We start from the raw sequence: 25,011 nt of genomic DNA, 5'->3' as shown, positions 1-25,011 counted from the left end.
GCAAACATTCTGTTCCACTACACCAGTGAGAGTAACCCACACCTCCTCAGTGGGTGCCAGGGTTTCACTGGGACAAACCTCCCTGCCATCAGGCAGAACTGCACACAATCCACCAGGCGATGTCACAAGCAGAAATATAGCTTTCAGTACATAGAAAATGTACCTAAATTCTGTCCTCTGTTCTTGATAAACTCTAGAAAGAGTGAAAAAATGTATGTCTGGTAACACTCCCTGTATTTCTCAGCCTGTCAAACCTGCATTAAAGGGTAGAATTAGTAGCCAAATACTTCTCACTGGGGTCAGCAGATGAACAAGCAAGAGATTAATTTTTCCACATTGGAAAACATGCTAACTATTAAATTAAAACTTTCATTACAGAAATTCCCATAAGATAGTAAGCAACATATACAAGATTTAATCCATGCTTTGTGCTCTTCTCATCCACATCAAAATAATAATAAATATGTAAACTATTTTTTTTATTACTTGCTGTACAGGACAAAGAGCAGACTGGGAGTTAGCAAGTGTAGCACAGTTGACACTAATAACAATCCCTCACAAGCCAAGTGGAAATTCACAGGAGCAGAGAAAAGAAAGGATCATTTCAGACACAAACATTCATCATCCTCCTGCTTGTACTCACCACAGAAGTGGTGGATGGGGATTCTCCCCTAACCTCCTTCCTTTGCAGATTGGACCCCGCCCTTAGCTCAGCAATCAGTACAGGTAAGGATCATGAATTCATTAATTAGAAAACTTAGTAAAAGTTTAAACTAAATTTGCATTACTAAAGTGCACATAAAAGAGCAAACAGCCATACAGGACACTTCTGAAAGTCTCTTCACAGACCTTAGAAATCACATGTTGGGTTGGGAGAAAGTATTCCTTTGGTTATACTCTGGCACTTTATCCCTGCAGGTACAATCTGCTTCAGGGAACTATCCCAGCATTTTCTTGACATGAACTATTTCCATCAACCCAGGGCTATGGCAAATAATCATATCTTTTGGATCTGACAATATGGACAATTCCCAAGCTTTAATTATCCTCTTTTTTTGCTAGATTCTTAAAACTGCAGATATGATACATTATTTTAATCCAGATTTGCAGCAATCTGTGCCACAGCTGCCCAGAGATTCAAATTTCTGGGTTCATCATTCCTCATACAAGCCTACAGTTAAGAGTAGGTGAATTCTCTTAACAGCCATACTCTTCACAAATAATTAAATTTACCCCACTAACAGCCCTTCAGCGCTTGAGTTTAGGTACCAAGTACATCCTGCTGAGTCTTTTAGATTTACTTTCTTCAGGTCCTTCTACTAACCAAAAGAAGCCCCATTGGGCAACTCAGTTTTTTTGTCTGCATTGCCTCCAGAGCCTTTCCTGAGCTGTGTGTCCAGTCCTGTGTCAGGCTCTGCTCTGCTTGCCTTGCCACACCCAATATCATGAATTACAAATTTAAGCCTCTTTAAAACAAGGGATTACTAAATCCAGATTTCTTAAAAGAGCAAACCAAACCTTCCACAAGCTTCCACAGTGTCTACTCATACAGGACACACATGAGGCTGTAATCAAACCCCAGCTCTCACAGCTGTGTTCACTTTAACCCTCAACAAAACCTGTCCTTAGAGACATCCAGTTCAGAGCCAAAGTCTCCCTCTTCCACAATTTTAAAACAGCTATTAAATATCTTTAACTGATGACTACCAAAAAGCTGTTTCACTGGCTACAGGCAAACAACAAACATCAAAAAAGGCACAGAAAACTGTCACTAAAATCCACATGCACACAAGCAAGTGCAACCCCACCAGCCAAAGGGAAATGTGCAGCAGGCTTTCAGTGCCACCACGACCCACGGCACTGATGGAGCCTCGTGGCCCTGCAGCTCACAGGGGCTGGCACCCACTGCCCTCACAAGCAGCACCACGGAGATGCCCCAGGCTAGAAAGAGCCTTTTTTTTTTAACCAAATAAGTTTTAATTTGCATCAATTCCTAATTTAATTCCTAAGCAGTCGCAATACTTTACCCCACAAGGAAAACTGTGGAGAAGGGGAGCTTAAGGCAGAAATGAAACTGGGGCCTTAATTACAACAGCAGCATTTCAGCTGAGAAGAGTAAACCTCTCCAGTAAAATAAACAGCACTACTGCATTTTTAACTAGAGTGGATAAATGCACTGAATTTCTCCTTCTCTTCAAAAAGAAGAAACTTAAGAGACCAGATGGTGAAAACCTAGGCCGCTGAAATCACTTAGCTTACAGTTTTTACTACCCAAAAATCCCTCCCAATGTGCAAACCATCAAATCTGTAAATTGTGCCATTACAGGCACATCGTTATTGCAAAATGGAAACACCTTTTACAACCTCATCTCATTAAGAGGCAACAGACAGAGAGTAAGAACCAGGTGTAGGGAAAACAAAACCCAAACCTGAGTAACTGATCTGTGCCCCTAAATGACAGGACTCTCTTTCATCCTACTAAGTACATATTCTGCATATTATTTGTCTAATCTGGAGTTATCTCTGAATCTGTACACTGAGAACGCTTGGGTTATTTTTTTAAAATGACAGTAGGAGATTAAAAAAAAAAGCTAATGAGTCAATGTCAGAATGTTCTAAAAAAATCTTCTCTGCAGAAACCTTCCCACCTTCCCAGAAAATAGCTGTTACAGCTTTCCCAGCCAGGATTCAAAGGAATTACCGGGAAGCTTCCCCCTATTGTCATTGAACTGATTAGAGGTGTTTTCCACCCATGCTGATACACAGAAAACATTAAAGGAATTAGTTTTTACTGGACAGGAACCAGGTGGCACCTGTGACTCTGCATGGGACCCACAGAGGCCCCAGCACAAGGTGCACTGCACAGCTCCTGCAGCAGTGACAGCAGAGCAAGGGCTGCACGTGATGGTGCTGCACAGAAAAAGTTATAAATTATACAGTTATAGATTATGACAGAAAATAATGCTTTATCCCATGCTGGGTTAACTCAGCACTGTGGAGCACTTCATGTCTGAATATTTCAGGTCTTTACTTGTTCCAGAATCTCTATTATTCAGTGGTTGGATCTTTTACTTTTATTATATCTCCTTTCATACTTCACTGCTTCAAAACACTGCTAATTTATTCTCTTGTATCATAAAAATCCTTATGTATTTTTCTGACTTACTTCAAAGCACTGTTTTCCATCAGTTGGTCTCACAGTGCTTATTTTCTCCATCTTTTCTTCTTGCACCTGCTCATCAAAATGTTTTTTTCTTTCCCCTCCTCCTTCACAGTTCCCAAGCATACAGCCTTCTACTATTTGGCAGAAAAGCATTAAAAGGTGTCAATAGAAAGATGGAGCTAAGCTTGCATTTCTGCTTGCTCAATTAAATCAGAATGATTTATAAATTAAGGGACTAGTTTGGATCTACTCTCTCAGGTAATACAGTCCCCCATATTGAGTTACACATCAGAAAAAGGAAGTGTGTTGCCTTCCTTTGAGCTTCCTTCACTTCTGGTTACTGTTAGAAACTTGGAGTCATGGGGAAGAACAGCTAAAAAGCTTATAGAGGTTTAGTAGGTTCAGATTTAGTGTGGGAAGTATCTGTTGCTCCCTCTGTGCAAATAAAACATAGAAAAATCATGCTTATATTCTCTCTGAAGGCAATGCTTTGCTCCAGGCAGCACAGCAAATTGTCTGAAACTCCTGTAAGGAAAAACTAAAGTGAAAGAAGGAGGCGTATATTGACTACTATTAATCTCTGTATTATTTTGTCTGCCTGTTCTGTATGTGCTTAACCTCACCATCACTGTAGCATTTTCAGACGTGCCTTGATTATGTAAATCTTTTCACTCTTGTCATTTCTGCCTGGATGAACCAATGTCAAAGCTCAAAATCTGTTTCACTGGCCCAACTTCCAGGAGTCAGATAGACAAAGGGGAAAACCCTCAAAATTTACTATTCAGATAATTATTCAGGGTGAAAAGACCAGATATTTCCAGATTTCTGCTTCTATCTTTGGATTCTTTGAATTCTTATCAACCAAGCACTTTGAAGAATATCTTCAGCAGTCTGAATCCAGAAAAGATTTCCATGTTTCCGGCCTGTAACTTGTCTGTCAAGCGACACCACTTACACACATCCTTGAACTGGTAACGATAATACCTTTAAAAATGAAATTGTGACTTTAAAAACTGCAGACCTCTACTCACTTCTTGAGGTACACTGGAGGATGAGTGCAGTGACCATCATGCTACAAATCTACTTCAAGACTATCTTTTTTCATATTACTGCTATTTCACCCTCAGAGATCCTTTGAACATAGGCTGCTTTACCTAACATAGAATTATGTTGAACATTGTATTTTATTGCATGCACAAATGTCAAAGACTATTAAGAACAGATTCAGCCAGTTAATTTCTTCTTTTTTTTTTACTTTTGACATTAAGAAGGACACAAGCCTAGGTCTCCAGAAGTTGAAAGAACAGAGCTAAGTTCTCAGCCAAAATGTGTCACATACTGGCACTTAAATAAAACCAGATGACTCAACAGAAGACACTGTTTCATAGTTCAAGATATCTCACTTCTTGGCTAATGTAACTTTCAATTGTTTCTTTTTAATCTGACTTTATATGTATATATGCATATTCTTTTCAAAAACTGTTTTAATAATTTATGACTTTGTTTTTTTCCAAGAAACTGGTTTCAATATAGTATTGGGTCTTTGTACATTTGAAATCCATTCCAGACAGAACCACCACAGCCAATTTTTTCTTCGCTGTTCAGTCTTCGAAACATAACTTGAATCTGCTAAGTTTGAAAAAGTCTTGACTTTGTTTTACTCGCAGTATAATAAACCATTGTGCAAGATTTGAGAATTTCAAGCTCTGTCCATCATCACTTACAATATACTTGCTCAAAGGCTTTCCACGCACATGATACAAAATTCTGATTAAAAGAAAGTCTTATAATTACTATTCTGTAACCTGAAATTGCAGTGGTACATTTCCCTAATGGTTTAAAAACACACTAGAAAATTGTTTTGTACACATGCTTCCATTATATTTTAAACACTTTCCATAGCCTTGGACATTTCATCGCATGCACTTTGTATTTTTAAACAGCATGTAATATTCTCATGTCTTGAGATAAAGCTTGACTAATTTATTAATGACTACCTTCTTCTCTCCTCTGTAATGTCTTCTAACTTAAAATTTGAGAACTTCAGGAGTTTCATATCATGTTTGTTTACTGAAAGGTATTCTTCCCTGCTTTTCCCTCAAGTCCACAGCTAGCAGATCCATGTTACAATGGCACATTTACAGTGTCATGTTAGGAAAAAGGTAAACATAACCTAGAGCATGGTTTGAATCTGATAAAACACTGCAGCTTCAGTAACATCAACATTATTACAAAACTAATTGTAAAGGACCACAGCTCTTCTCTGTTACGCTTTAGGGGCAGATACTCCAGAGCCTACCCTGAGGGCAGCTGGTGCCATAAAGCATTTCCCCCCTCTGTCTCTGTGAGAACACTTAGGAACAGCTCCCACAGTGCTCCTTCAGTGCTGGAAACCACTGAGCCTCCTCATGTACTGACTGCCACTGGCTGCTGCCCCTCAGTGGATTTGTTCAAAGGAACCAATCACCTGCAGGGGCTCTGGTGGATTCTCCAAAACCCTGCTGCTAATCACGTCCAAGTGATAACAGGACAGATTATGCACAATCATGCTGACATTTATTACTTAAAGACCTACCCAAAAATAAAATTTGTCTTACCAAAAGGAGGAGATTCTCTCCCATCTTCTAATCCTGAGTCCCGCTCTCTGTCTCTCTTTCTGTGTTTATGCCCGCGGTGCCGATGGCGTCGGTGACTTTTTCTTCCACCCAGCGGCACATGAACCCCAATGAACAATGTTCGATGGCCTACAGGTAAAAAAAGGTGTCTTTGAGAAAGGAACAGGTAAAAAAGGTGTCTTTGAGAAGGGAACAATGGCAACATAACAAAAGTAAAAATAGCAGTATTACAACCTTATAAATATCACAACAGTATAAATATCCTTACAAGGATATTTAAAAGTATAAATATCCTTAATAGCATTAATGGTATCATTCTTGTGATAATTTTGAAGTTATATAATATTTATTATTCTAATGTCAATAGTCATAACAGTACTGACTTGAATGATGATGATTAAGCATCACAGATACACAACCCCTTGATACAGGAAGCAATTCCAGTACTGAAGTCCTTGTGATGCAGTGCCAGATTTTTTTTCCTTCAAATTTGCATCTTTATATTTGAACTTTCATTAAAGCCAGACAGGTGTTCTGTTAAATGTCTTCCAAACAGTAACATAGAGAGGCACATGGATCTCTTTGGATTGAACATTTGGTAAAGTTGCTGTTTGCTTTTTGTGTACAAGAACTTTACCAAACTCATTCCTATTTATGAGCCAAACCTTGACAGAATTCTTGTGGGAAATTCATTGAATAAAAAACGAAGAAGAAAGGGGGAAAAAAAGAAATTGAAAAAAACAATAAAACACTCTGTAAGCAAGAGCACAAAATCTCTACACCACTTTACATGCTCACATCATAAATATATTGCTGGTATCTTAGGGTGCTTTCATTTCTTCTGTTGTATTTTTTTAAATACATAAGAATGTACATATTGCATGCCTGCTGCCTTCAAGCCTGACAAATTTTATGTTGCTGATCAAGCCCAAAATATTTAGGTCTCTTAGCTATGTGGGCTAACAGGATCAGAGCAAGTAAAGCATTTAGAAGGGGGAGAGCACAGCAAAAATGTGCACTAACCAGAACAAATGGGAAAGGAATTGTGACTCACTACAGGCAGGTCTTCTACATTTACTCAGCAGAAAGACATAGCACAGATTACTCATCTCAAATAACATTATTTTCTCCTTGAAATGAACACAACACAGCTCATGGATATTTGCTGTTTTGCTGTAATCATTCAGCAGTGTCAATCATCCAAAAAAGGTCAAGAACACTAAGCTAAGGTAGCACGTGATCTTTTAATCCCATAGAGACTCCAGAGGAGGCAGAAAACACAGCAAGGCAGCGAGTGTCACAAAACATCAAAGAAATTCAATACTGACAGGAATTCTCTGCAGAGGCAGAGCTAAAAATCCTGGAGAAAAGAGTCTGGACACCACACTAGTTACTTCCCTAACACTGATCCATGTAGAGGAGGCTAGAAAGAAGAGGCATCAATTTTTGAGAGACTGTTCTTGTAGAGTGAGGAGATCTTCCTAATACAATGCCCACGAGTTGAAAACTATTTATTTATTTATTATATACCTCTTTCTTCTTGCTTATCACATTTAACTCAAGAAATGGTTTAAAGAGAACTGTTGCCTTTTGTGTATTTCAAATGCATTGCCGTCAGTAATGCATGACACAAGGAAAAATTCATTTAAAAATACTGAAGGACATGAGTAATGCAGTACTTTACATTTCCTTATCCCTCTCCTTGGATAGAAGAAAAAGCAAAACAACATTTTGAAAGGAAGGTTTACTGTTCCTAAGACTTCAGTAATTTCCAGAGGTGCAAATAGATTCCTTTTTTAATTTAGTTACTAAGTACATTCCTGCTGCTTTGTGATAGAAGTGGGCATGCTTATCCTAGTTTTCTCCCACGTCAATGATCAGATTGTACCTGCATCAGGAAATGCTGATTGAGACTCACATTTCAATTAATTTCCAGGGCTGAAAGCAGTACTTGAATCCAGACTGTTCTTTATTCAGTACACTGAGATACAGTGCCAGAACATTTGTGTGTGTGTGTGTGTGTGTGTCTGAATGCCACAACAATTTTCCTTATACAGACAAAATCAGTTCACTGGAAAAAACCAAAAACCTGGAAACTGAAATAGACATCAGGAAAAAACAAAGTGGATTTTAGTCTTTCTGTGTGAACCTACTGAGACCAGCAGAGTGCTACTGAGGCATAATTTCAATAAATACATGGAGAAAGGTAGGTGCTTGTTACAGGGTTCAGACATATAAGAGGCAAAGAAACTGACAGGGGAAAAGCAATAGTTCTCTACAGAAAAATCATAGAGCAAAAAGCAAAAAATCTGAGAGTTAAGTAGTTCTGGTTTATTAAAAGATCACAACTGTGGAGCAAAAAGAGACCATCTGGGAACAAAAGAGTAATGAATTCTGAATTGCTGACAAAATGACAATGAATGATAGAAGCAGAAAAAAAAAAAAAAAAAAAAAAACAAAAAGAAAGAGGAAATACAAAAGAAATCCAATTACTGTATTACCTTATTTCAAGTAACCTTTTCATGGTAAGTATTATGAGCTAGAATGTAATGTACATTTTTCTGTACAAATTGTCCAAGGCATTATTAAACAAGAGTTTCCAGAGAGCTCTCTAAATTTGCGAAGACTGAAGGTCAAACATGGACAGAGCAGGGCAGATCTCAGGAAAACCTGACTAAAATTTCTAAAAAGAAAGGGCCTCTACAACTGAGTGAACTCAGGATCAACCAGGATATCCACTATCCAGGGTATCCTTATAGATAATAACCGATCATATATGGGCATTTCTTTCATTTATCTTTACGAACATTTTTGTGTCTTTTATTACTTACTTCATCAGGATGCCAACTTAAAATGGCTGAATATTGCTCAAATATTGGAAAATAATTCTGCTCTGCCATACATTTTTACCGGACCTAGCTCGATTAGATTATAATTTCTCATTCTTTTGGCAAGGCTACAAAGACACTAAAGTATGGGAAATAGTAACAACTGCAGGTTACATCAGGGTACAAACCATAGACATCAGGTACAACCTAACAGCCATTCTCACTCAGAGCTGACATATGGTTTAAGAGGGGAACATAACACACTGCTCTCCCTACCAAATGGGTATGTTTTTTGTGTTAAGATTGTTTTTGGAAGAATGGAAAGTGTTGGGGTAAAAAAGCCTGTACTCTTAGCATTCCTTTAAAAATATCTTACTTCTACTAAATTAAGGGAAATATTTACAAGTCCTTTCTCTCCATCTCCATTTTCCCTTGAAATGTCATATCACTAAAGAACTGTAATGAGATTTCCAGAAGTACCTAAGTTAAGTCATCAAGCACCATCAATTAAAATGAGTTATGTGTTTCCAGAGCTCTAGAAATCCCACTACATTTCTTTTTCTTTCCATTTATTTAAGGCATAAGATAGGTAGTTAGGATAAGCTTCTGGTTTTAAAGACACAGAATGCCAGGTTCTGAAAACCATTTCTAGATGTTACTTCAGTCATTCTCAAGGGATACGCAGAAAATTCTTCCTATTCTGAGCCTGGGTTTTTAGATTATTAATTTGCTATTGGGTTCTTAAAAAACTTTAAGAAAGGAATAATTTTTCCTTTCTCCTTTCAGCAACCTCAAACAACACTTCTACTTGGATTTTATTCTAAGAAATGCAGAGATGTATTGATATTAATAATATATGTTTCATACCTGTCTTTTCTAGGGCAATGATTTCATACCTCCACAAACTGAAGACACTTACAGCACAATAATTTTTTCTTCAAAAGTTATGGGGAGATTCTGATTTTTCCACATGTTTGTATGTATTTTCATCTGTATCAAAGCTAATAATAATTAATAGGACTCCTCTTAAATATACTATCATTTGTGTTTAATGTAATACCCTAAAAATTAAAAAAGAATTATTCATAACAAGGATTATTATTTCTCAATCCTTAAATACTTTAACCCAAGGAGTGATTTATTCTTTGAAGGTAAACCACAAACTTCTTATGCTATAAATTTGAACTAACTTTATATTCTGGGTTTTTTTCCCCAGCTATATGCAATTTAATACAGAACATTCTTTTATTAAAAATAATCTTTTTACAATTTACCAGTGGATGTATAGCTCTGTATAAACATCATTGCAGAGCAGATCAATTCAGTGCATTGCATTTCTTTAATAAGCTTTCACACTGTAAATAATCTTTACATATTTCTGTATTTTCTCAGTGGGTCTGTTTTATAAAATTACTTGGTCCTAAATCTTAATACTGAAAAAAAATGCATGTGTTCATGCTTCACTTTCCTAGCAGCCCATCTGGAATAAATCAACATCTGAGTTCAGAGGGTGTTTTTGCAAGGACAAAATCATAGTCTTTCTATGATAAAACACTACTGATGCTAATGTAAGGTTAATAGAAAAACTCAGGAAGATCAGATAAATCCTATGGCTCACTGATATCTAAACCAATTCTGAGTTTTTAAATTGTGACATAAATTAAACACAGCATAAACCATGGAGAAGATCCTCTCTCAGCATGGAAATTCTTTCAGGTCTCCATATTACACCAGGAATGTGGAACTCAAGGAGATACTTTAGTGCTTCTTGGTGAGCCAGCCCAGTTGGTGGCAACTGTGTAAAATAATGACTGTCCTGGATCCAAACATCCATGGGCACCAGCTGCTCAGGGTCCGTGTGCTTGTGCTGCCTTCCACCTGGGATTACCCGAATCTGCCTCAGGCACCTGCTGGCACCAAGGCTTTCAGATCCCTGCTCACAGGCATGGAGGGAAGGGGCAGACAAGGGAACAGATGGGTCTTGAAACACCTCCAGAAAGAGCAAAGGCAGGCTCTGTGACCTACTGAGGAAACACACGGCAAAGGCAAGGTGCCTTGAGAAAGAACACTTTGCCAGCAGCTCAAAGCCAAGCCTCAGCTGAGTGCTGACCTCAGCAGGACCAGAGGGGTTCCTCCCTCCTCTGGAAAACACCCAGAGCTTGAAGCCTCCCCTGTGCACTGACAGCTAGAGCTGAACCAAATGCAATGTTTCATCCTCTCAAAAATGAATGGTGAGGTAGAGACAGAAAACCATCAGCCCATGTAGGGTTAAAAAAATTGCCTTTTTCCTTACAGGAAAGAAAGTGATGATGGTGAATTGTGTAGGAGTAAAAGTACATGACTCACGATTCGTTATTGTAGTGCAGCAGGGAGCAGAGCTGGAGAAAAAGCAGAAAGGACAAAAGCAATCCTTCCAAAATCAACAGTTTACATTGCTGTTTGTGGTTATGGTTTGCCCAAAACCCATTTTTCACCTTTTTGCGGTGCCATAATTTGGAGGAACTGACAAGAAAACCTTCAAAATTACTTTTAGATTATACATGTAATTTATATTCTACAGTAGATTACAACAAAAATTATATAGAAAAAAATAAAAACAATATTCCTGACCCACGATAACATTAAGGACACATTGAATATGGAGGATAAGAGTATCTCACTGAAGTCATTAAGGTTAAGGACCTTTTAAAGAGCCTTGATCATTCACTGCCCTCCCAAAAAAACCTTGCATTTTAACAAAAGATTTTTCCAGATTGTAGGTAGGCAAAAATGTACTTTTTTACCAGCACTTATGTTTCAAATTTCCTAGATTCCTCCAGAGGAACCCAGAGGTGTTGTATGTATGGTTCTATCATGAGATCATGACCTTGCCAGACAGAAGAAAAAAAGCCAGCAGACACGAAATGTAAAAGAACCTGCTCAGACACACAACTCTTTCCAATGATGGAGAGTGAAGCTGTGGTTATTGGAGGGAAGAATTTGACCTATATTTCTAAATTAACAGTAACAGTGAGCAAAAAAAAAAAAAAAAAAAAAGAAAAAGCAACCTCAGTACAAGTACAATCGCGTGTTAAAACATTAATGTTTCTATCTTCTGATGCTGCAATTTAGCAGCTTTCACCAACAATGGCAAATTGGTTTATGTCAGTTTCATCTGGGATTTCACAAAGTGAAGCATTTGAATGTATTAGTCCCTACAAATACTGAAAAGGTTACCTGTCTGTGAATCTCAGAGCAAATTCAAGCCAAATTCACAACCAAACCTTATCATCAGCTAAAGACTGTGGTGTTCAACCAACACTGTGGCACTTGTCTGCTTCCATTATTTCATTATTCATCATTTCAAAGAGATTCTGTGAACACACGCTTCAGACTTATTCATGACTGTTCAAGGTGAACCACCTTCCACTACCACAGAAACTGCTGAGGAGGGACAAGGGGAGCAAAGGGATCAAACCAGGTGACTGCCAGGACAAGAGGAGAAAAGTGAGATCTCAAGCAATATTGAATTACGTAGGAAAAAGAAAACAAAACTAGAGAAGAGGCACTACAGAAACATGTGCCTTAGGAATCACAAAGGGAACAAGCTTGAGCTTGTGATACCTGGTAGGCAACAAAATGAAAGAGCAACATTTCAGGTACAGACAAAGCCAAATCGCTCTGGCCTGTGTTTCCACAGCTTTTATTGTTCCATCGAAGCGCGGCGAGCGTCGCTGCAAGGAGCACGAGCGGGGTCAGCGCCCACGTCAGGATGAGCTGGGCACCCCAGGGCAGCAAGGCAGGGCAGCTGGGAGCAGGGCATCTGTACTGACATGCTAACAAATTATTTGCAGTAGGCTGGAGCATCCTGGGAGCCAAGGGGAAGGGAAATCTCAGCTGATGCTCCTGTCTGACCAAGCAGAGCCGGTGCCTGACTTGTTTCTACATTGAGGCATGGGTGAACCAAGGCCAGGTTATTAAAATTTATATTCTTTCAGTCCTATGAGCTGCTAGGTCCTATTAATTTTCAGGTAAATAATGTCAGTGGCAGACAGGTGTGCTATGATGTTATTTCTACAAAAAAATGTCCAGTCTCTGAGAATAAAAGGCTGCTTAAAACTCAAATTTCTACTAAGTAATAATATATGGAGTTTAGCATTTAATCACAATGAGGTTTTTCATATATTAACCCTAACAGTACATAATCAAAATTTCATTTAAATAATTTTTAAATTATTGTCACAAGCTGGAACAAATCTAAAAAGAAGAAAAATAACTAAAATAATTCTTTTAAAAGAGAATAATTAAATCTGGAAGCTCTAGAGTTTCACTGTTTCTGTTCAGTATCCACTCTCAAAATTATCCTTCATGCAGGTAATTAATTACAAAATATCTCTACAAAATTTACAATTAATTTTTGGTTTATTAGGTTTAAAGTCTCGGCTTCTGCATCATTCTGTGTTGTGCCAGAAATATTTATATTCTAATTAAGCTTGAAGGTTTTTTGTAACTTTCAGTAAGCAATCCACATAATCTGAATGCTGTAAAAAGTGTCAGGAGGCATATCCTGAGTCATATTCATGCATATACTGGATACAGTGTTTTATGTATCCTCAGAGACATGAAACATGGCAAACTTGATTTCCCCTGAGGCAAATTTTCCCATGCCACTTAGGCAGATTAAATGAATGAAACATAAAAAGCTTAAGCAAAATCTTGACTTGTCTGAATCAAGGATCATTTTGCCATTTTCTCCAACAGGGCCAGAATTCATCCCTGATTCATGCTGGGACCTTCACCTAACAATCTGATCTCCACCCATCTCCCTGTGGAAGCTGCTTCTCAAACCAGGCCACAGCAATACCCAGAGCAGTTCTGAAATACTCTCACAAAAATCCTCAATCTGCAGCTGGGCACCTCCAGCAAGGAGTCCATGGAACGGCCACTTTTCCCCTCGGCTAACAGAGTGGCCATAAGGAAAAGACCTTGGCCAGAGTGTATTTAATGTCAATCCCTTTGCCTATCTGCATAGCCCAAAAGTCAGCATGTGACCTGAGAGAATCTGAGCTCTCCAGCCCAGAGCAATCCAAGTACTTTTGACCCATGAGATAAGCAGTAGGTACATCCATCTGATCAGAAACTGTTCTCACTCAACATGCACTGAAGCAATGGCAGCCAGCCAGAGACAGCCCCATGGAATGAGCTGAGAGCAGCTCCTGAAGGGCACATCTGCCCAGGAAAACCTCCCTAGCTGCCCTCAGCACAGGCACATGTACAACCTGTCGTTTTGCAATTAAATACTTGAGCAGCCAGAATCAGTGCCCAATTCTCATTTAAGAATTCCACCACTGATTAAAATGACAGCATATTTATTTCAGTAGGATTTTGTTTGTACACACATTCAAAGATTACATACAAAACAGGTGATTATAACCAGGAAATATAATACCTTTTTTGCTTTTAGAAATGCTTTCTCAGTCCCTCCATCAATGCAATAGTCAGACAAATGACCTATTCAATATTAGTGACTGATCCTGACCTTACAATTCACAAAAACTAACTATGTGGAAAAATAATTTGTGCTGAAAATCTGAAAGCCAAAGCTCTCCAACAATTCACCTCTGAAGCACTACAAAACTTAAGCAAAAAGATACAATTTGAAGCACTTACTGCACTAAGATGAGCACCACATCTCTTCTGTTCCCATAGGTACTGCAGTTCCTGTCTTGTGTTCTCAAAGTTTTACTATACTGCTCATGGAAAAAAAATACTGATCTGGAGAGTCTAAGGCAAAAATCTATTCTTGTGTCCATTCTTTAAGACAGGATTAAACACCATATCTTCACGCTTTCAGCAAGAAATGTACTTGCAATACACTTGCACAATGACTGCCTAAAATATGCAAGTCCAAATATTTACTAGGCTTTGAAATTTCAGATGGATATTTTAGTACACATTTAAATCTGTATTTCTGAAGTTTAAGTATTGATAGTTTAAATATTTTTTTAAAAGACAAAATACTTACAATTATATGATTTAATAAGAAGAAATTGAATACTGGTTTTCAAATTTAAACCTGCAGCTCTTCACATGAATTGCAATTTTTGTAATGTTGCTGACATTGAAATTTACACCCTATTCTTCCCTAGAATATTCAGTAACTAGCTATTTACATTTTAAAACATAAACCCAATTAAATGCCTGTCAAAAAGCTAATTACGTAATACGTATTAATAGCCTGGTTATACTCTTTTTCTAAGATGTGCAATTAGCACCTGATTATTTAATTTCATATTTCATAGTTGTTATGTCATTAGGAAAAAGGTACATTTTTCAGCAGAACCCAACACAATGTCAGTGAATGAGACAGGTATTTGTGAGTCACATTCTCTGTATCCAGCGGGAGAAGTGCCTAGATGTACTGCAAAACAAATGGACATGCTATTGACAGCAACTGGATATTAAAATCTGCAATGTCTTCAAAACTTATTATGTCACCTGGTGTTTTGAATGCAGTGATTATAAATTTAAAGACAAACTGATCTGAGCTTAGAGTGAGCATGACATTATCTGAGAAAGCTAACTGCATCATGAAGGATTAATTCTACACAGAAAAAATGTTTTCTTAGAACATTATGAAACAATAGGGTTTTCTTTTTAATAAAAGCAGATTCATTTGATAACTGCAGAATTTTTCAATATTCTGAACTTTAATCAGCTTAAATTGATGGGAAGATTGTGGGAGTGTCACTGCCATGTTCCAATTTCTACTGATAACATCTTAAGACCATATCTTTGAAATAATATTTTCACTGATATTTCACAGGAGCAATAGGATATATCCTACACATATAGGATAGTGGGGGAAAAATAATTAAATTAACAGTTCTTAAATTATGTTTCACAAAGTCACATGTGGAACATCACAGTAATTCTGACAACCTTAATGTGACTTAAGCTTATGTGACTGAGCTTAAAGATGTCATTCTGCAGAAAGCTGTCCATCTTTAAAATGCCACCTCACTATCATCAATAAAATGACTCAGCAAAAGGATATTTTTGTGGGTTGACTCACCCCACAAAATCTCTGTGAGTCAGTACCATGGAGAAAGGGAGACAGGAAGCTCCCACTCTTTTACTGGGTGTTTTTCTGAGGACACCAGATACAGTGGTTTCTCTTTGATCAAGGATGCAATCAAGAGACTAAGACCACAGATTAAATGTCAGATTCAAAATAGGAGGTTTTGTGCTTATGCCCATAACTGGCATTGCCAGCCTGACCCACTGGAGACACCAAAACTCTAAATGCTACCCTGAAACATCTCACCTGAGATCCATCCTTGCACACACCCAGACTTCCCCCAGGCTGAGTAGAGAGCTACCAACCTCAGCCATGCCACACTGCACAACATCTAACATCCTTCTGTGAGAGACAAGCTCACACAGACACAGCCAGGCCCCTCTCAAATGCAGCTACATCTGCTTTTTGAGGGAGGCACTGCTGAAGGAAGCAGTAACAGAGTTGCTGTGTAATGTTGGTATGTCAATGAAACCATCAATATGGCCAACACATATCAGATAACACAAAGTTCATACAGACAGAGAAAAAAAGAAAAACAAAATGAAGTAATCAATGGTAGGCGTTTAGAAAACTCGAGTTCCTGCATGTTGATCTTAGTATTTCTTTTGGGCTAGTTCATGTGTGCATCTGTGTGGCAAAAACAGGAACCTCCATGTCCCACTACAAGAAGCTAACAAAATCAGCCATTTCCAGTCTCAGGAAAGGGACATCACATATACAACAGAAACTAATTTTCATTATAGCTATGACTTAGGGGATCACACAACTCAATACAAGAGTTTAAGTACAGTAGTAACCAAAGCTTGGGATATACTACTCAAACAGAAATGGACAAAATGACTCATTAGACCAGCATCTAAACAGTTCTCATAATTTCTCACTTTCTTCTACATGGTCAAGTTAGGTGGTTTCTGCAGTGGATATCAGTAAATATGTATCCAATCTCTGACACTCCAGAATGCTTTTGTTCAGCTGAAGATGTGGCTAGGCAACTACATGAGGATTGTAATGCAAATGTAGAAGCCTTTATAAGTACTAAATCAGCAGTCCTTCTTGCAATTGCATATTCGAAAGCTTAAAAGACTTATCTAAACTCACACATGCATATTCACAGGACTCGACCACAGATCACAAAAAACTAGCAAACTCCTTCCACCATCATCTGTTTCTGGACACTGCTGTGGCAGAAAACAGTATTTCTTTAAAATAAATGACAATATTCTACTCTCTTGTCTCTTTGCATCCCTGCTCAAATCAATAAGTTTACACATTTGGAATTACATTTCAGTACTTTCAGAAGAAAGTGACAACATAAAGTACAGAAAAATCATCCCTCACCTTCTAGATCTTCCTTTTCAAAATGTGTCTTGAGAATGGAGCGAGTTCCACCTCTGTCCACAACAGCCTCTTCATCATTTCTCTACAAAACAGAAAAAAAGACAGCTAAGCTACTTTTCATTTGGAAACTATTGGCAAGATTGTACAGTACTATAAAACAAAGATGGTTTTAATATTTCAACTTTTCCAATTCAAGAACAAAAAGGGGTGTAAGAATTTAATTTTACTTATTAAATCTATTTCTTTTGCATCCGTTTTTTACTGAAGTATGATTACAGCTAACTGTGACATGCAAAAATTCTGGTAAAACCTGCAAGATAATGAGTAAACACTGGTTACTGGAAACCAAGAAAAACATGAGCCAACAGGACAATGAAAGAGATGAGAGAAGAAATGTCTGATCAAGGCAGCTTTATTCTCGTGCACCTTAGGAAAGGGGTGGCACATGTATTTTTGTCTTTAGATCAGGATCGTGAGCTACATGCACAATTCCCTAACTATTACTACTAAAATTCCTTATACTTCACCAAAGCTAGACAATAACACTCAGTGACAATATGGTAAGAAATAAAACTAATACCATGAAATCAACTGACTTCACTTACTGGTGAATTGCAAAGCCTTTGCTTTTCTTTACAAACACCAAGCTGAATTTAAGATAAAACAGGCAGCATATACTAATAGCAGAAAACAGAAAAGCTATTCTTCCTCAGGAACATATATTTCATAGTTAATTTTAAGCTATATTCATACATGCATTTAAACTGTACTCTCTACTGCACTGTAAACGTAGTATGTGATTAATAAGTGTATTGTAGTCAGGCCAGGTGAGGTACAGAAATCAGTGATTTTGTAATTTCTGACATGAAGAAAAAAAATCCAACTCATTTGCCTGAACAGAAAAATATTTTGGGGGTTCAGCAACAAGACACTACATGCTGTGCTAAAATGAGTATCTGGTTCACTACGAGTTTGACATCACTTGTGAAAAATACCAGCTACTAAATACAGTCTATATTTCACAACATGAAATATTAATTTCCATTAAATTATTATGAAAAATAATGCATTATACAAAAGTACCAATTAATATATTTACTTGTCATTAGTAGAGGGGTTTCAGCAAGTGATATTAGAACTAGAACTACTTGATTTCTATACATAAAATCGGTATCTTAATGCAAGTCTGAAGCAAGGGGATTTAAATACCAGTGTTGCATGATAAATATACATCTATATACATAATGCAATGGAATATAATGAGAAATGAAAGCCTTTGAGCACCTCTCCTTAAAAATCAGATACCCCAGGCAAAAAGATTCACTTATATAGCTGGATGTGGTACATTCTGGATGTGAGTTTTTGTTTCAGGCTCCTTTCTTTTTTAAAAATAGCTGTCATGCTGTAGCTATCTTACATAGAAAAATCCTACAAATGTGTCAGCACCAAGCATCTGGGCTGTTAAAGAAAGAAAGACCAAGTGTTAAAATTTCTTTATTAGAGCTTTCCCATAGATAATAGTACATAACTAAAATATGACAATAAGAAATGGGCTTCTATTGAAACTGTTTTGTCCTTTAATAATTTACAATTAGATAATAACCCATTAACATGTACCAGGAAAGTATAACTTTGCCCAAGCCATTTGATCATTTTACTAAAATGAATCCATTATTTTAAAGCAGTTAGACATAACAATGCCATGCCTCTGGGTGAGTGATTAGGCAGGATGTCAAAGTCCAAGTATTAGAGCCATATCATAAATAATGCTATTCTAGCATAAGACATTCACATCAGAAAGGAAGCAATGTTAGGGAGAATTTACAGTGGGGAAAATAATAAATTGCTGGGCAGTTTAAAGCCTTTACTGATTATCTAAGTAAATTAAATACAAATTAATTCATTAATATTTATCAAAATATGCTCATACACTTTGACTTCTCCTTTCCCATGTGTTCAATTTTCAGCTTCTGGCAGACTTTTACTTCTCTGCCTCCTCTTCCTGTAATGTCACAGCAAGTCTCAGCCTTGCCTCATTCTCAGAAGTGGGTTTATTCCATTAATATTACAGAAAAAAACAGCTTAATTGGGAGTGCTGTGTTGTTAGCAATTCGCTTGTCAAACTCTGAGCAAAGTCCAATTAAACGGGCCTGGCACTGAACATGCTGACTTCCCAGGGAGCAGCATCAGAGGCACCTCACATTTACCAGCACAAGAGTTGTACTGCATTTACTCTAGAAGTAATTTCTGACTCCTGAACTGCCCCCTTGGAGGAGGGGAGAGGTGAGACAAAGGTTCACTTGGGGTTTCGTGCTTAAACTCATTGGGCGGTGAGGTCTATTGCAATATAAATAAAAACAGATCCCACTCCACTTTCCCCTGGATTAATAGGGACTGGAAACCTAATTTCAATGAGTAAGGCTCTGGTTTTTATTAGAATTTCAGGAAAACTAAGAACTTATTATTTTTAAGTGCTGCAATAAAAGAGAGTTTGAAACTGAAAGTATAGGCAAGAGTAACCATAATGCAGTCTTGGAAGAAAGAATTCATGCCAACCAAACTCCACACTAGCATCCTCAAAGCCATGAATCTTGGGCCAATCTGCAGCTTGGCCCATCAACTGTAGGAGGCTCAGAATAAGGCATGAAAACTAAAAGCTCCTCATTGCCATGCCACATTTATGTCATAATTCTACCTCTTCTTCCTTTTACACCATTTGAAGATGATGAAGGTAATTTTACATAGGGCACAAATCTGCAAGGACTGGAGTAGTGAAACCATACAGACATACTGCAGCAGTCTGCAAACAAATGTGTGGACACACTGACCATGTGCAAGTCCTTGGAACTGTCCATTACTGCAATGAGTTGCTTGCTGAGTCCAGTGAACACTGTGGTCTACTGCTTAAAGCATGGAAGAGGGATCCAGGAAGTCCCCGAGCGCTAATCCTGGATCTGCCACTGACTCGCTGTGTGGCCTTGGGAAAGTCACTTAATCTCTGTGCCTCAGCTTCCCCATCTGTAAAATAGGGATAATAATACTTACTCATCTACCTTCCTCACTGGGCTGCTCTGTACCAAATAAATTTTCACACAGCATTCCAGAGCTGCAAGGCACTACAGAAGTGCCAAGTCATTCAATTTAAGAAATTTTACCCATGCGAATAGATAATGTTAGGAAATAAGAAATTGACAAAAAACATTAAGGCATAAACTTTCTCTTTTTTTACATCAGACCAATGTATATTAACACCTTGCAATAATTTTACATTGCACAACAAAAATATATAAGAATAAATGTAAGGGGTTTTTTTTCTGCCAGCCTAATTTAAGAGCAATGCTGGAGAAGCCAGTGGAATTATATTTCAGTAAAGGTATTATCAGAATGTAATAAACTTTTCATAAAAAACAGAACATTTTTTCACTCTCCTTTTCATAATATTTGTTAATATCTTACGGTTTTACATAGTCATCACACAATAGTTAATCTAAAATTTATTTCCCTACAGTAATAAAATACCAGCAAACACACATTAGAAGAAATAATGTATCTGATATAAAACAGCAAGAAAAAGCCAAAGCTTTTTACATGGAAACCACAAGATTCTTAGAGAATAGGGCCCAGCAACCCTACTCAGTCCATAATTTTTTTCATGTCTTACATTTTCCAAATGAATGCTGGAATGACCTTCAACATGCAGCAGCATATTTCACAGAAAACATCTATTTAATGAAAGTCTTATAAAAACAGTTGTTACTATATTTGTCTCTACATACTAGAAGTCCAAACACAGTGGTAAGTAGAGAAAAGCAGACAATATAGTCATCTTCTGCATGCTTTACATTGCAACCGCATACTGAAAATATGCATTTGAAGTTGAACAAAATAAAACGAAATAAACCACCTTCAAAGACATTACTTTTTGGTAAGTAATCACAAAGGAAGAAGGTCATCATGAGTCTTGGAGTATGGATTTTCAACCCTTAGATAAACAACCTGCTTATCAGAGTATAAAGTGACACTACAGTTGTTGCCAGGAATTTTAAGCATATTGGTTAGAAGGAATAAACAGGCCCATGACTTAGTAACGAAAATCAAATGCCTTAAGTGCCCTTTCCACCTATGTATGCATAAAGCTCAGCATCCAGGATATTCCAATATAAAAATGACCTCCTGGAAAACTTCCCAAACTAACCCTCTTTAGCTATGATACAGCCCTAACTACAATTCTTAACAGGTTGCAAAGAGGTTGGTCCTCAATTTGCCACCCTCCAAAACTGTGCACTGCCCTTCCACACCTCAGAACAACCTAGCTGATGAAAAAATAGACTTTTAGAAAAGCTGAGAAGCATCATTTTATGACAGATGTTTTTGTGCCATTTTACTTACTGTCTATGCTTTCATCACATTGTAGATGACTGGGTGGAGAGAAAAAGGAAATTAACTGCTTTCAAAGGTGGATCTGTACAAAGGCACACGACAAACCTCTTTAAATATGTATGTGCTAACGTAGACACACACTCTTGTAGAACTTCAGTACATTTCCAGATGATGGAATTAGGACATATTCCACATCTTTTGGATGACAACAAGGTATGCTGAAGTCCAGATGACAATCTTTGATTTGAAGTTATCTATACAGGTATTATATGTATTTACTACAAGAGGAAAATCAATATATTCGCTTAAAAGAACACTTGCATACATCATTAAAACAACTTGGATACTGGGCAAACATTTACTAAAGATCATCTGTGTTAATCACTATAGCAAATGAAATATTAGTATAACAATAAATATACATTAAGAAACAGGAAATTAGGACAGCAAGAAAGTATTAAATACTTGCAAAGAGTGTGTCTCACTTCTTTCCTTTGGTAGGTACAGTGATTCACTAGTCTGACATCTGTACCTAATATATTTTGAGTAGACAAATCAAAATGGAAAACTACAAAGAAATTTTTGATCCGTCTTTTTATCCAATTTTTTTCATACTTGGCTACTTTTATTTTCTGTCCTGGTATTTGTTCAGCGTTTTCAATAAACTGGAAGATTGTTTCCCTTTGAAATACAATGCAAAAACCAACTACAAAGAGTATTAATATTCTACTTTTTTTTCACAGTTTTTAAGACTCTCAGTCAAATCCCATCCCTTTTAAATTACATTCTTAATATACTCACAGAATAAACCATGTCAACATAACCTAAAGAACCATTTTTCCAGCATCTTTCTTTCTGTGAAATATATAACAGAGCAGAAGCCATTTTGATTTTTCAGACACTAGAAATTATGCATATGACACACCTGCTGACTCATAAGGAAAATAATCATGGTATTAATTGCTTCTCCATATAAGCCCCTTATTGATGATTAGACAACCTACATAATTCTGAAATGCCATCTGGAACTCAGGAACACCTGTCAGCATGAACCATGAAATTCTGCCTTCCCATAAACAATAGAAAGCTGTAATGTTGTGCTGGTTTTGGCTGGGGCTGTAGGGGCTGTGTTTTGGGTTGTGCTGAGCACAGGTTGATCACACAGAGAGGTTTTGTTGTTGCTGAGCAGGGCTCGCTCTGAGCCAGGGCCCTTTCTGCTCCTTGCACGGCCGCACTGCAGAGGGGGCTGGGGGTGCCTGGGAGGCACAGCTGGGACAGGGACCCAACTGACCAAAGGGACACGCCACACCTCGTGACATCATGCCCAGCATAGAAAGTGGGGGGGGAAAAGAGGAAAGGGGGAGGACATCTGGAGTGCTGGCGTTTGTCTTCCCAAGTCACTGTGACCTGTGATGGGGCCCTGCTCTCTTGGAGATGGCTGAACACCTGCCTGCCCACGGGAAGCAGGGAATGAATTCCTTGTTTCGTTTTGCTTGTGTGGGTGGCTTTTGCTTTCCCTATTAAACTGTATCTCAATCCATGAGCTCTCTCACTTTTACCCTTCTGGTTTTCTCTCTCATCTCACTGGTGTGGGAGTGAATAAGCAGCTGAGTGGGGCTTGGCTGCTGGCTGGGGTTTAACCATGACAAACATACAATTATTTCATTTATTTTACATTATCAATAACTGCATATGCCTAAAAGACGGAACCTTAACATGTTCATTTCAGTTTATACCTATTATCATACAGTTAGTGGTATAAAACTTGTGTATTTACCTTTCTCCAGTGGCCTGTAATGAAATACTAAATATTTCTGCAGACAACACACACACGATTATCTTCTCAGTTCCAACATTACTCTTTTGTGTTATATTCATTTTACAGAATAATTACACACTATTTGTATTTTTAAGGTCATTTTGGTTGAGTTCAGCTCAACATTTCATAAAGATGGCATTACTAAAGATATGGAAAACGAAGTTACTTGAACTCAAGAGCTACCAAGTGCATATTGGAAATATTTTGCAAAGACAATTAGCCTAAATGGCTAAAAAGCTGTTGCACACAGATGCCTGCCTCCCTGCTTCAGGAGGAAAATCACTGGTGACTGCCATGTTCAATCTTGTCCTTTAAAATGTCCTTGAGCAAACAGGCTCACACAAAACTGATTTAATGCACAATGTGTATGCCCACAATTTAGGTGCTATAATTCTTTTCTCTTTCTGAAGACAAGCACACAGGGTTTAAAAAAAAAACCAACCTTTTTTTAATATTATCATGTTTAATTGCTTATATTATATATAACCATATATAGCAATCTTCTGGGGTGGAAAATACAGTGAATTTTATCTTTCAGATGAAATATAATTGCTTTTCCATTCCACTAGCTACATTATATCATCCTTTTCCTCTCTGTCTACCTATCAAAGAAGACCCATCAAAACACATTTATAATGCAACAAGGTCTGTTCTATAAGGTCTGAAGGATCATTTTTTTAAGTGTCCCTTTAATGGCACTGCTTTTATGGCAGCTTTCTGGAATAATCACTACTGGTTAACATAAAGCACAGCCTTCCTTTTGGTCAGCTCTGCTCCACATAGTTCAGGCTATGCGACAAAGTAAGAAGCAATTAGTTTTCATCCCAGATTTGCATCTTCCCCAGGGCTGCATGTCATATGCATAAAAGCATCCTTCTCTGTCTTCTTTTTTTCCTCTTTTCTATTTTTATAGCAAAACCCAAGATAATGTTTAGCATGACTCAATAATGAAATGTCACGTTCTGCAATGCTGCTAAAAATTGCACTAATCAGCACTGGCTTCAAAGAACTGATTTGCTACTGGCCTGAGACTGAACACATATTTAATGTTATAATGCAATTTCTGTAACATATAAGCTTAGAGAAGCATTTCAGACATTAACTCTAAGCACAAAGTGTTGCTATAAATAAAACAAAACACAAGCAGAAAATAAACCAAAGCAGTTTTACACAGAATTAAATCTCAGTAATACTTGTAATTCCTGTGTTCATCTGCATTGAAGCATCCTGTACTTGTTATATATCATTATGCAAAATAGAGCAGCTATAAACTGACACATAAATATTTCCTTTATATTTGATATGAAATCTTCTTTCTTAGAAAAGCCATTTTAGGTAGGAACAATACATCCTTCCATTTGCAAGGTAAATATGATACACTCTTTTATCTATTCTCCATACACCTATCCAACTGAAGACAACATTTCTATTTGAAAAGATTAAACAGAAAATCAAGGCAAAATAGGGGCTTGGCTTTTTGCAATGGCCAGGTGCCCCACTTTGTCTGCCTGACACAATGGGGTGGGGGAGTGGGGACAATTGCAACAGAACATGGACAAAAAACTTCCCCACTTAAAACGCCTGATAAACCTGTTAGAGCAGTGGATATAATAATAGAATAATCAACTGCTAAATCCTTTCTGGCTTCTGGTAACTGTTTTAAAGCACATACAATTAATTGCAGCTGCTTACCATACTTTGTATGTCTTGGAATAAATTTATCAGGACTGCTCAAGTGATGCAAACACCTTAAAAAACCTGAACAAGGCACTTAGGTTACTGTGCTTCCTTGAATATTTTCAGTCATG

General features: G+C 37.5%; 1 protein-coding gene across 6 annotated transcripts in view; it reads right to left on the bottom strand.

The window, feature by feature from the left end:
* The window catches only part of SLC4A10 (solute carrier family 4 member 10), a 147,080-nt gene that overhangs the window by 74,655 nt on the left and 47,414 nt on the right, over window positions 1-25,011 (bottom strand). For 4 of the 6 annotated variants that reach the window (XM_063161991.1, XM_063161995.1, XM_063161989.1 and 1 more), the window contains exons 2-3: window positions 17,005-17,086; window positions 5,761-5,907 (exon numbers count right to left, since the gene is read on the bottom strand). In XM_063161991.1, coding sequence (XP_063018061.1) covers window positions 5,761-5,907; window positions 17,005-17,086 — 229 coding nt within the window. Of the gene's footprint in view, window positions 1-5,760; window positions 5,908-17,004; window positions 17,087-19,832; window positions 20,023-25,011 lie in introns of all 6 variants that reach the window. The other 2 variants (XM_063161994.1, XM_063161992.1) reach the window with 1 other exon arrangement.

Source organism: Melospiza melodia, chromosome 8, assembly GCF_035770615.1.
Source record: "Melospiza melodia melodia isolate bMelMel2 chromosome 8, bMelMel2.pri, whole genome shotgun sequence".
NCBI lineage: Eukaryota > Metazoa > Chordata > Aves > Passeriformes > Passerellidae > Melospiza > Melospiza melodia.
The sequence above is the reverse complement of the archived record's forward strand: the minus strand, read 5'-3'. Positions and strand labels throughout refer to the sequence as shown.